This window comes from Somniosus microcephalus, chromosome 26, assembly GCF_052327205.1.
Source record: "Somniosus microcephalus isolate GS21.2 chromosome 26, FLI_Smic_1.0, whole genome shotgun sequence".
Classification (NCBI taxonomy): domain Eukaryota; kingdom Metazoa; phylum Chordata; class Chondrichthyes; order Squaliformes; family Somniosidae; genus Somniosus; species Somniosus microcephalus.
The window spans coordinates 11645562-11659345 of record NC_141012.1 but is presented as its reverse complement, the minus strand read 5'-3'; the positions used below and the strand labels follow the sequence as shown (position 1 = coordinate 11659345).

At 45.4% G+C, this 13784-nt stretch overlaps 1 protein-coding gene across 2 annotated transcripts in view; it reads right to left on the bottom strand.

The window, feature by feature from the left end:
• The window catches only part of dscaml1 (Down syndrome cell adhesion molecule like 1), a 703857-nt gene that overhangs the window by 212423 nt on the left and 477650 nt on the right, over nucleotides 1-13784 (bottom strand). For both annotated transcript variants that reach the window (XM_085967838.1, XM_085967839.1), the window contains 3 exons: nucleotides 5767-6045; nucleotides 4679-4798; nucleotides 3139-3315 (listed from right to left, as the gene is read on the bottom strand). In XM_085967838.1, coding sequence (XP_085823964.1) covers nucleotides 3139-3315; nucleotides 4679-4798; nucleotides 5767-6045 — 576 coding nt within the window. The remainder of the gene's footprint in view (nucleotides 1-3138; nucleotides 3316-4678; nucleotides 4799-5766; nucleotides 6046-13784) is intronic.

The window sequence follows — 13784 nt, the reverse complement described above, 5'->3', positions numbered from 1 at the left end:
CGCTGTGACTTAATTTTGAAGTGTTGTGACTGTTCCGTAGCCAAACGTAGTAACCATTCCGCATCCATTGTCTCACAGACAACAATGAGATGAATGATCACTGCCTAAAAGGGTGGTGGAAGCAGATTCAATAGTAACGTTCAAAAGGGAATTGGTTTTTGTACTTGAAAAGGAAAAATATACAGGGCCATGGGGAGAGAGCAGGGGAGTGGGGCTAGTTGGATAGAATCTTTCACAGAGCTGGCACAGGCACGATGGGCCGAATGGCCTCCTTCAGTGCTATATGATTGTATCTGTTTTTGGTACGGTTAGTTGAGAGAGGAATATTGTTTAGGACACTGGGAGAACTCCGGTTACAAATAGTGGGATTCATCCGAGCCAGGAGATCAATGTCCCTTCGCCTTGCCTGTGTTTTAACGACGACTTCTAATTGTGTTGTGCTGTCCATATTGAGGCAACCATTAACTCACCTTTTTCTTAGTGAGCTTCTGATTGATTAGTCCATTACACCGAGGAGAAAGTATTTTTTTTTATTGTGATCTGTCTGACAATCCCACAGGAGGGAAATCAATCACTTCTCATCCTTCAGTATCGATCACCTGTTTCTAACCGTTGTTCTTGGAAGCCTCCCGCCCCCTCCCCCACCAAGACAATCGAAAAACATCGGCAATCATGGAGCTGGTTAACTCCATCAATTTAAGAGTCTAATGAAATAAGAAATTACAGCATTGTAGAAGTGGATTATGAAACCGCAACAAAATGAAGTCTGGTGAGACCAATCCCTCTATGGGACAGGTAATATTGACAGGTTATTGGGCTTCAATGCAGGTATTGCAGTGGTCCAGGTGAAGTGTTCAGGGGCAGAGTCAAAAACTAGGAAGAAGACAAGTCAGATCCTTTTGTTTAGCCGAAGGACTGTTGTTACCGGAGAAAACGGATTTCTGAAAGAAAGACTTGCATTTCTATAGCGCCTTTCATGACCACCGGACATCCCAAAGCGCTTTACAGCCAAAGAGGTTCTTTTTGAAGTGTAGTCACTGTTGTAATGTAGGAAACGTGGCAGCCATATTACGCACAGCAAGCTCCCACAAACAGCAATGTGGTATTGACCAGATAACCTGTTTTTTTAGTGATGTTGATTGAGGGATAAATATTGGCCCCAGGATACCGGGGACAACTCTTCTTTGGAATAGTGCCACGGGATCTCTTACGTCCACGTGAGAGAGAGCAGACGGGGCCTCGGTTTAACGTCTCATCCGAAAGACGGCACCTCCCACAGTGCAGCACTCCACAGGAGTGCCAGTCTAGATTTTTGTGCTCAAGTCTCTGGAGTGGGACTTGAACCCACGACCTTCTGACTCAGCGAGAGTGCTACCCACTGAGCCACTGACTGTCAATGGAGAGACAAAGGATCGCGGCATATGGTGAGAAGGTGGGTAGATAGTGCTTGGGCTGAAAAAAAGGATGAGCTTCTTGAGCCTAATGGTCCTTCCCTATGTCTAATCAGTTACGGAAACTTTTTTTTATCCGGCACGGACGGGACCGACGTGGTGCTGGTTCATCAAAAATTACGGATAACCGAACGCTATAGTAAAAGATAGGGAGAGCTGACAGCTCCGTATAAAGCAACAAACCCTGTTGCTTAGCAACAAGTTCAGAACAATGGCCACAAGTTCCAAGCGTCTCTGTAGCTTAGCAACAGCTGCAGCCACACCCTTGCACAGCAACAGATGGAGGAACGCAAGTACAATATGAAGTAAAACCTACTCCTGAATTTTGCCGGTTAACTGAGATTTCCGGTTATTTAGGTGCCGGTAAATCGAAAGTTTTACTAAAAGAAGCTTTCTCTCTCTGGTGGGATTATAATGTAACATTCAACATAAAGGTCACAGTTTCACACAGGCTTTTATTATCCATCAAACCGGGAGTGTGACTCACGCCAGCACAAGTGACCTTTAGCCTAGAGGTGAAAGGACAACATTCTAATCTGTACAACAGCAGACTCAACTGGTTCAGTCCAACTTAGCGTCAAATGCTCCTCAAATAGTACATTTTGAACGCACCTCACTGTGTATCAGTTTGGTTCCGGTGTAGGTAATCTCGAGTTGTATTGGGAAATTAATAAAATGGAGACAGACTCCCACAGTCTGTGAGCATACGTGGGAGCCTTCATTATTTTCCATTGCTGGATTAATCCTTAGAGCAGAGAAGGTTAAGGGGAGATTTAATAGAGGTGTTCAAAATTATGAGGAGTTTTGACAAAGCAGCTGGAGGGAAACTGTTTCCACTGGCAGGAGGGTCGGTAACCAGAGGACACAGATTTAAGATAATTGGCAAAATCTCCTGGCGGGGAATGAGGAGATTTTTTTTTACACCGAGAACTGTTATGATCTGGAATGCGCGGCCTGAAAGGGTGGTGGAAGCAGATTCAATAGTAACTTTCAAAAGAGAATTAGATCTATACAGGAAACTTTCTTTCATCCGGCACGGACGGGACCGACGTGGTGCCGGTTCATCAAAAATTCCGGATAACCGAAAGCTATAGTAAAAGATACGGGGCCGAGAGCTCCGTATAAAGCAACAAACCCTGTTGCTTAGCAACAGCTTCAGAACAATGGGCACAAGTTGCAAGCGTCTCTGTAGCTTAGCAACAGCTGCAGCCACACCCTTGCACAGCAACAAATGGAGTAAAAAAAGTAATAAAAGTAAAAAAAGTTACCTGAACCGACTCCTGAATTTTGCCGGTTAACCGACATTTCCGGTTATTTAGGTGCCGGTAAATCGAAAGTTTCCTGTACTTGAAAAAGAGAAATTTGCAGGGCTATGGGCGAAGAGCGGGGGGAGTGGGACTAATTGGATCGCACTTTCAAAGAGCAGGCACAGGACACGATGGGCCGAATATGTTGTATTATTCTATGATCTAGTTGAGTCTAATGTACAGATTAGAACATTGTTCTTTCACCTCTGCAGTCAAGCAGCTTGTATTGATCAAGTTCTTGGGCGGCAGTTCTGATGTATGTTGAACAATCATGTGCATCGACTTTCAGATGAAAATGCCAATCAACGTGTATGGATTTCAATTGGGCCTTTTCTGAAAACATGGCCCAAAAGTTAGCAGATGCAAAGTAAGCCACTTACTCTTTACTGTAAGAAACATGGACTTGCTGATGTCCGTGCCAACCCCATTGCTTGCCTGGCAAAGGTAGTACCCGATGTCTTCTTCCAAGACGTGGCGAATCAACAAGGAGCCGTTTGCCAGGATCTGAATTCGGCCCGTCAGTGGAACTGGGTGATACTGCTGAGGGTTTCCGCTTCCTACAAAGGCAAGAGTCAGTGGTAAATCATTGAATTCAGAGGATTAGTGAGAAATGACATGGACGTTAATCCCTCTGGGGCCCAGAGGAACAGGCTTAATCACGAAGGTGCTCCGGGGAGCATAACATGTCATCACCGCTGGGACACAGATGTAATGGGTTTTGTAATGCAGCATCTCCCTTCCAGATCAAAGACAATTATCTGAAAACACTCCATTGAAAGAGCACATCACAGAATGTTTCATCGGACTGAAAACCGTACTGTTCCTTCACCTTATAACGAGCACAATTTAGGCAACAGCGACCAAGGAGACACAGGCAAGCCTGTTCGAATTTTTACCACAGCAGACATTAGGATGTCCTTCTGCTAAACTAATAGATTAGAGATGTTCTCTCCATGACTTGAATTGGTTATTACCGTTTGATTGTAAGGTGCATTTTAAAATGTTTATTCAGCATTTTTTGAATTTATTCCCCACTAATGTCTGCAATAATCTCAACTCCACAACAGTGTTTATACAGCCCAGTGAAGACTTACGAGAGAGAACTAAACCGAGTGTAGCAGAGAAAGGAGTTCGCAATGTTTCTCTGCTGACTTGATCACTCTGTTATACCTAGCCATTATATTTGTGTCGGATTGGTATCTCTGATTATAGGGCAGTTATACTCTTGACAGAATCTTGGCTGGTCCAAAACGCTGGTCTGCACACTCACGACACCCAACTCTCAGTTGTGGCTCCTCAGAACTGCTTGTGGCTTCGACTGGTGGGCTGAAGCAGGCGAGGGTAGACAGTGACTATTGCTGCCAGTGAAACGAGATGCCTACCCTCCAGTGAACGAGGGCTGAACATGACGGAACTGGCAGAGGAACCTTTCCTGTTGATCAATGATACTACAATGGCCACGGCCACGTGTGTAGCCAACCCCCCAGGATTGCCCTGGAGTCTCCAGGAATTAAATATTACTCTCCAGGACACTGCCGCGAGCAACCCCGGAGAAAAATCATAGGCTTTAAGGAAAAAGAAAATTCTTCTTGGAACACTTTAGATTATTAATTATAAAAAATATTGGAGGTGGGTATTGACAAACAGCCAATCCAATCAGGTAACGAAGAGTGATGATTGACGTGTCGGGCGACCAATGGCGGATGTGTGGGGGGGCGGAGTATTTGAAGGAGTGAGTCTGTGCGATGAACCTCCTGGAATATGCCCAACCAGAGGTGGCAATCTGAGCTCAGGACCAGGTGGAGTTTGCAGTCCATCAAATGCTACATTTTAGCGACAGTCCAGCAGGCGCACAGATACCAAGCAGCGCCTAGGCTTTAGAAACAATGGAGACTGAGTTTACCAATAGCTGGGCCATACCTTTTGCATGCTTCCACATGACCTTTGGAGGAGGATAGCCATCTACTGAACAGTTCAGAACCCCGGCTTTTCCATAGATACCGTCCTGGTTATTGGGCTGAACCACAAAACGAGGAGGGACTGGAAAATAGAAATAACATTTTCATAAATTATAATAATTGGGTAAATGAAAAACCATTAGGGGTGTTCAGAGAATGGTTGGGTACTGTGGTGGGGAAGAGGAGCTTAAGTGGTCAAAATGGTTTCTTTGACTTTATTTATGTTCAAACATTTCTCTTGGGCACAGTACATTGCCAAGAGAAACAATGCACTATGTACAGAACTGAGAGACACTGGAGAAACAATGCACTATGTACAGAACTGAGAGACACTGGAGAAACAATACACTATGTACAGCGCCGAGAGACACTGGTGCCCTAACACAGTTACCCAAAAACAGTAATAACACATTGGCTCAGTTGGCTGCACTTTCCCTTCCGAGTCAGAAGGTTGTGTGTTCAAGTCCCACTGCAGGACTTAAGCACATCATCTAGACTGACGTGCTGAGGGAGTGCTACGTTGCTAGAGGTGCCGTTCTTTTCTGTGAGGCGTTAAACTGAGGCCCCTGTCTGCTGTTCGGGTGGAGGTAAAGGATCCCACGGCATGATTCGAAGGAGAGCAGGGGAGTTCTCCTGGCCGACATTTACCCCCCAAACCAACAGCTGACATGAAAAACTTTAATTTATATAGCGCCTTGACACATTCTCAGGAAAACAAGTTACTTTTGAAGTGTGATTACGGTGGCATTGTAGGCAAATGTGGCAGTCAATTTGCGCACAGCAAGATCTCACAAACACCCATTTGATGAACGGCCAGCTAGTGTATCTTTCGGATGAGAGACTGTAAAGTCACCTCAACAACTTCCCGATTAAAAGGTAATGTTCCTTTTAATTAGATCCCGCCAGCCCAAAACCTTGCGGCTCCAGATGCTCGCGGGCCAACAATGTTGCCGTAAGCACTCAACTTAAAAGGTACCAAAAAGCAACCAAAAAAAAAGCGGCCATTTAATAAGAAGCAGCCTTGTGGGAAGAGGCACGGGAGCTTCTCACCTCGCACAATGAGTCGCCGTTCCCTCATGACTGTGGCTGCCTCGTTGCTGGCGATGCACGTGTAGTTGCCGTTGTGTTTCAGGGAGACGCTGGAGATCTGCAAGGAGCTCATGAATTCTTTGGTTTCGATGGTGACCCCTGACCCGGAGAGAATCACCTGACCGTCCTTTCTCCAGGTGATCCGGATGGGCATATCACCCGACGATACCACGCAGGGGATGTAGAGTAGCTGGCCGATTGACGCTGGCGGGAACTCAAACGGCTGGATTAAGGGAGGAACTGGAAGCGAAGAAGCACAATTAATTATAAGTAACAACAACAACAAAAAACCGCTGGAAAAACTCAGCAGGCCAGGGCAACATCCGTGGAGAGAGAAACAGAGTTGACGTTTCGGGTCGAAACCCTTCTACAGAACTGAGAGAGAAAGGCAGGAAAATGAAAAGATTAAAAGGCAGTTTGGGGGCTGGGAAATGGGGGAGGGGATGAAAGAAGAGACATTAAGAGATATTCAAGGTGAGACGAGATGGTAATAGGACAGGTAAAGAAACAGACAATGGCTCTAGATGAAGTGTGAAATGCGCTGGCAGAGTGAGAGACAGCTGCCGTGTGGGAGAGAGAAAAAAAAGGGAAAAGTCACAAACCAAGCATAATTAATTGGTTGGCAGATAAAATAAAGGATATTTAACTTCAATCACTACCTCAGTCCCTTTATCTTCATTAAATTATTATTGCTAAGGACAGATTTACCACAACTGCTCCTTGACTTTTGCTATATTTTATGATGAAGGAACAGGTCGCGGGACCAGTTACCAATGGGATTTGGAAGACTTCCCCTTCAGGAATCCAGGTTTGAATCTAAGGAAGATTGGAAGTAAGGGGTCTGAAGGAAATGAGTCTGGGGCACTTCCAACAGAGTCTCGCCCTACCACAGACCAATAAAATTGCCCCCGGATTTACCGCCAGTTGACACTAACTTATTAATCTTACTCAAGGACGCCTTGCACTTGAGGCTGCTGAGGGATTCTGCTCCATGCTGTTCTTAACCCAGGAGTGCTCGATGCCACTGTTGCGTTCAGAAAAAAAAGTATAAAAGAGTCTTTCACTTCTGTAATCTGAAACTGTTTGTTTTAAGGCGTGTTTGCTGGAAAACTGCTGAAAAAGAGTCCGAGAGAAACAAAATGGAAGCACGTCCACATATGGGCTAAAGGGGGTGACAGTGTCACTGGTTGGCTGAGGGTGGATGGTCACGTGGATCCCGCATGACGATGAGGGTGTATAAAGAACTGCCTTAAAGGGGAAAGGTCAGAACAGCAGCAAAGAAGCAGATAGTTCCAACACAATAGCAAAATACTGCGGATGCTGGAAATCTGAACCAACAACAGAAAATGCTGGAAATACTCAGCAGGCCAGGCAGCATCTGTTTCTCTCTCCACGGATGCTGCCTGGCCTGCTGAGTATTTCCAGCATTTTCTGTTGTTGTTTCAGATAGTTCCAACACATGGGTGCCTGTTCACCAAAGGATTGGGGTAATAGCCATCTTTTGTACTCACTGTCTTGTTACTATGTGTAGCCAGTTATTAATACTGTAATTCATAAAATTATTGATGCCACAGCGTTGTCTTGTCGAACTGATCTACACCTCCCAGCACTCACCAGCCTCATCTCAATTAATTTTGAATCATACGACATTTTCAGAAAATCCTCAATATTCAAAATATTTCTATCCCCATTCTACAGATTTCAACTTAAGCAATCACACAGTCATGGTGACTACCGCAGGTCTGTGAAAAAAGTGAACATTCTGCCAGTGCATGTGTCCATGTTGTTCGAAACACCCTCTGAGAAAGTCAAGGACAAGGGTCTCCAGCAGTAAAGTAACCACTGGCTAAACGGGCTCTCCGAATGATCAAATAACAGGGGGAAAAAAAGGAATCGCTCAAGACCTCAATTTTAAAATTTTCATCCTTGTTTTCAAATCCCTCCATGGCCTCGCCCCTCCCTATCTCTGTAATCTGCTCCAGCCCCACAACCCTCTGCGAGCTCAGCGCTCCTCCAATTCTGGCCTCTTGAGCATCGCCTTTTTTAATCGCTCCACCATTGGCGGCCGTGCCTTCAGCTGCCTCGGCTCTAAGCTCTTGAATTCCCTCCCTAAACCTCTCCAGTTCGCCGCTTCCTTCAAGATGCTCCTTAAAACTAACTCCATCTGTCCTAATATCTCCTTATGTGGCTCGGTGTCGAATTTTGACTGATAACGCTCCTGTGAAGCACCTTGGGACGTTTTACTACGTCAGAGGTGTGATATAAATGCAAGTTGTTGTTGTAAGAATTTTCAAGATCCGTTTGATATTCAGGGGTAATTAGTATTTCTCTTCGAAGGGTAACCATTGGAAACCAATGTGCCTGTGATAAAACCCACAGAAGTACAAACTTATCAGGTGCAGAAACCTCTCTACTGACTTCACCAGGATAATAAAATGAAGTACCAAGACAGAGGAGAGTCCAAAAGCGATAAAGAAATTGTCCCACAGCGATTTTCTTCAAAAATAAACACAAACATAATTCACTTCTGGTGTCATTAGTCCCAAAGGGCTGGGTCGGGTTGCCAACACTCCAGGATTTCCCTCGAGTCTCCAGGAATTGAACATTAATCTTCAGAACGCTGCTTCGAGCAATCCAGGAGAAAAATCAGAGGGGCGTTGAACAAAATTGCATTCTTTCATATTCTTTCAACACTTTCATTTATTATTTATTATAAAAATATTGGAGTTGGGGAAACAAAAAAAAACGTTTTATGAACAGTCAAGGTCAACCTAATTGGGTAACAAAGAAGCTGCTCCCTTTCCGATTGGCCGCGGAAAGGCAGCGCGCCTGGATGATGGACCAATGGCGGGAGTATGTGGGGGGCGGGGCAGTTCAAGGCGGGAGGTCGTGCGATGACGGCTCCAGGAATACGCCCAACCAGAGTTGGCAACGCTCGGGCCAGGCAGGGGGCGGCGGGACATGGGTGGGCTCCCCTGAACTATAGCCTTGATTGGCACTAGAGTTGGGCCTAATCCCCTTGGACAAGATCCACCAGCGCAGTCAAACTACTAAGACAGAGACCAGAGCCCGCAGGTTGACTGAAATTTGCCAACTTTGCGGAACCCCTAGATTCCAGCTGGCGTTTCGGGGACCCCAGTTTTGAAAACCTGTGCCTGACACGCGATCAGCTTGTAAACATGGTTTGGCAAAATGCTTGTTCGTGAAGGCAGGGTCCCTTTAACCGCTGGGCAGCCCTATTTTAATGTAGCTGTTTACGAGAGACAATTTTATTTATTTTTTAAAACTGAAGGGCACGTCAAATCAAAAATTTTGCTCGGTCTCAAGATCCAAGAGTGCAAGGGCGGACGCCAAACACGGGTTATTTATACGGTGCTGGGCTTTAATGTCTGAAGCCCTCGTGGGGACATCCGTGTCTTCCCAATAAATTAAAGTATTACAGCTCCGCGTTTGCACAGCCAAGTCCTCAAGGACACGAGCCACACTCTCGTGTAGCATAATCAGAATTTAATCACGGCAAGGCTGTGGAAAACACAATGGTCTGGTCTGAACACACGGCTCCCTGCATAGCCCTGAATAATTAATGTGAGCAAGATGCATTTTAGATGTTCTCTTGAGCACTTAAAAGCGATGCGCATTATTTTTTTAACAGCTAGCAAAACATTCAAAAACGCCGCAGCAACACGGGAGGAGATGAGCCCTGCGCAGGTTACATGCTTTAATATGCTGCCGACATGGTGAAACCTTGTTTTGCATGTGGAAGGTACCTACATCTTATGTCACCATCAAACTACATTCCTTCTCGCAATTGTTTCCCCCCCTCCTCTTTGAGCATTTGTTGAAAAAAAGTCAAGAGGATTAATCTTTCACCGACGACGCGGGCACCACTCGGTTTGTGCTGGGCTTTTCCAGAACCAGGGGTCACAGTCTAAGGATAAGGGGTAAGCCATTTAGGACAGAGATGAGGAGGAATTTCTTCACCCAGAGAGTGGTGAACCTGTGGAATTCTCTACCACAGAAGGCAGTAGAGGCCAATTCGTTAAATATATTCAAGAAGGAGTTAGATATATTTCTTAAGACTAAAGGGATCAAGGGATATGGGGAGAAAGCAGGGACAGGGTACTGAATTTGGATGATCAGCCATGATCACATTGAATGGTGGAGCAGGCTCGAGGGGCCGAATGGCCTACTCCTGCTCCTATCTTCTATGTTTCTATGTTTGTCACTGGCCTTAAAAAAAAGCGACAACCAACAATATCTCGGCAAGCCCAGATTTTGCCGGAGCGGGGCATCTCGTGACGTGGCCCCGGTTTGTTAGGTTCTTTCCCTCGTCCTTCAGCTCAAAACAATTTTTGCTCCGCAAGTTGCTGGAAGTGCGAGCTGATAACGGGCGAGGGCAACAAGGGCATCTGGGACATAGAAACATAGAAGATAGGAACAGGAGTAGGCCATTCGGCCCCTCGAGCCTGCTCTGCCATTTAATGAGATCATGGCTGATCATCCAAATTCAGTACCCTGTCCCTGCTTTCTCCCCATATCCCTTGATCCCTTTAGCCTTAAGAAATATATCTAACTCCTTCTTGAATATATTTAATGAATTGGCCTCTACTGCCTTCTGTGGTAGAGAATTCCACAGGTTCACCACTCTCTGGGTGAAGAAATTCCTCCTCATCTCTGTCCTAAATGGCTTACCCCTTATCTTTAGACTGTGACCCCTGGTTCTGGACTCCCCTGCCATCGGGAACATCCTTCCTGCATCTAGTCTGTCTAGTCCTGTTAGAATTTTGTAAGTTGCAATGAGATCCCCTCTCATTCTTCTAAACTCCAGCGAATATAAGCCCAATCGACTCAATCTCTTCTCATATGTCATTCCTGCCATCCCAGGTATCAGTCTGGTGAATCTTCGTTGCACTCCCTCCATGGCAAGAACATCCTTCCTCAGATAAGGCGACCAAAACTGCACACAATACTCAAGGTGTGGTCTCACCAAGGCCCTGTACAACTGCGAATGACGGCACCAACAGTCCCTCTCCTTAACCAATGAGATTTAAGGGTTGGGAAAGAAACAGAGGAATGACGGAGAAGGAAACAGTGAATTAAAGTCAAATCAGATATGGAAAGAGAAACAAAGAGAGGGAAAGAAAGATTGGGCTAAGAGGGAGAGAGAGAAAAAAAGACAAAGGAAAAGTAAGGAAAAAATTTAATTTTATAAACCTCAAAGAACAATTTACTACCTGCAGGAGTGAGACTCCACAGCTTCAATTGTTCCCTTTCTGGGCTGGGGAAGTTCAGTAGCATTGCAGGGTCATAAATCTCATCATTAAAAGAGTCCTTACGCTTTTAAATAACTTTGCGTGGTGAGTTTAATTTTGTATTAACATCGTAAATGCAGCAATTTCTTGAAACTCGCGGGGAGGTTGAGGGCGAGGTGCCGTTTTCGTGATTCGCAACTCACGGGGCATCTCTTCCTCGCCATAAATTGCTGGGGGCTGTTTACACACTAATAACAGCCAGTGCCATTAAACTCACCATTAGTTTCCCAGCAAATTCTGGGCCAATGTTGTATTTTTTCTAAAGAATACATTATATCCAGCCTCAACATAATTAACATTGGGAAGGGTTGCAACAACTATCACCAGGGTCTCTGAACAACAGGGAAGAAGGTCAGCCAGGGTTCCTGTTCCTGTGAGAATTTGGGGGAAGGAACGGCGCAGGGCACACCATGGTTGAATAGTCTGCCAGTGCCCACTGTCTAGGCTCCCATGAAGACGTGCCACTTTGGGCAAGGTACTAAAGTGTGGCTGGCGCATGTGGAACGTCAGGAGGTGAGTCAGGAGTGACTCATCTCCTGACTCCCCAAAGCCTTTCCACCATCTACAAGGCACAAGTCAGGAGTGTGATGGAATACTCTCCACTTGCCTGGATGAGTGCAGCTCCAACAACACTCAAGGAGCTCGACACCATCTAGGACAAAGCAGCCTGCTTGATTGGCACCACCTTAAACATTCACTCCCTCCATCACCAGCGCACCGTGGCTGCAGTGTGTACCATCCTCAAGATGCACTGCAGCAACTCACCAAGGCTTCTTCCACAGCACCTCCCAAACCCGCGACCTCTACCACCTAGAACGACAAGGGCAACAGCCATATGGGAACACCACCACCTCCAATTCCCCTCCAATTCACAAACCACACCATCTTGACTTGGACATATATCTCCGTTCCTTCATCGTCACTGGGTCAAAATCCTGGAACTCCCTCCCTAACAGCACTGTGGGAGCACCTTTACATAGGATTACATCGGATATACAGCACAGAAACAGGCCATTCGGCCCAAACAGTCCAGCCCATCGAGCCTCCTCCCGTTTTTCCTCATCTAACTCTATCAGTATAACCCTCTATTCCCTTCTCCCTCATATGCTTGTCCAGCCTCCCCTTAAATGCATCTATACTATTCGCTTCAACCACTCCCTGTGGTAGAGAGTTCCACATTCTCACCACTCTTTGGGTAAAGAAGTTTCTTCTGAATTCCCTATTGGATTTCTTGGTGACTATCTTACATTGATGGCCTCTAGTTATACTCTTCCCACAAGTGGAAACATTCTCTCTGTATCCACTCTATCAAAACCTTTCATAATTTTAAAGACCTCTATTAGGTCACCTCTGAGCTTTCTTTTTTTAAGAGAAAAGAGACCCAGCCTATTCATCCTTTCCTGATATGTATACCCTCGCAGGTCTCTTTGCACTTCCCCTTCTCCCAGTCTATTGCCATTCAAATAATAATCTGCCTTCCTGTTTTTGCCACCAAAGTGGATAACCTCACATTTATCCACATTATAGTGCATTTGCCATGTTTCTGCCCAATCACCCAATCTGTCCAAATCGTACTGGAGTTTCACGACATCCTCCTCACAGCTTACCCTCCCACCCAGCTTTGTGTCGTCTGCAAATTTGGAGATATTACATCCAATTCCCTCGTCCAGATCATTAATATATATTGTGAACAGCTGGGGTCCTAGGACCGATCCTTGCGGTACCCCACTAGTCACTGCCTGCCACTCGGAAAACGACCCGTTTATTCCAACTCTTTGCTTTCTGTCCGCCAACCAGTTCTCTATCCAAGTCAATACCTTGCCCCCAATCCCATGTGCCTTAATTTTGCACGCTAATCTCTTATGTGGGACCTTATCGAAAGCCTTCTGAAAGTCCAAATACACCACATCCACTGGTTCTCCCTTATCTATTTTACCAGTTACATCCTCAAAAAATTCCAGTAGATTAGTCAAGCATGATTTACCTTTTGTAAATCCATGTTGATGTTGTCCGATCCTGTCACTGCTTACCAAGTGCTCTGCTATTACATCTTTTATAATAGATTCTAGCATTTTCCCCACTACCGATGTCAGGCTTACCGGTCTATAATTCCCTGCTTTTTCTCGACCACCTTTTTTGAATAGTGGGGTAACATTAGCTACCCTCCAATCCATGGGTACAGTTCCAGAGTCTATCGAGTTCTGGAAGATGACCAGCAATGCATCTACTATTTCTAGGGCCACTTCCTTAAGTACCCTGGGATGTAGATTATCAGGCCCTGGGGATTTATCGGCCTTCAGTCCCATCAATTTTCCTAACACCATTTCCCTACAAATACTGATTTCTTTCAGTTCCACCCTTTCATCAGGCCCTATGTTCCCCGGCATCTCTGGGAGGTTATTTGTGTCCTCCTTTGTGAAGACAGAGCCAAAGTATGAATTTAGTTGGTCTGCCATTTCTTTGTTTCCCATTATAAATTCCCCTGATTCTGACTGTAAGGGACCTACGCTTGACTTCACCAATCTTTTTCTCTTCACATATCTATAAAAGCTTTTACAGTCAGTTTTTATGTTCCCTGTTAGCTTACTCTCATATTCTATTTTCCCTTTCTTAATTAATCCCTTTGTCCTCCTTTGTTGAATCCTAAACTGCTCCCAATCCTCAGGA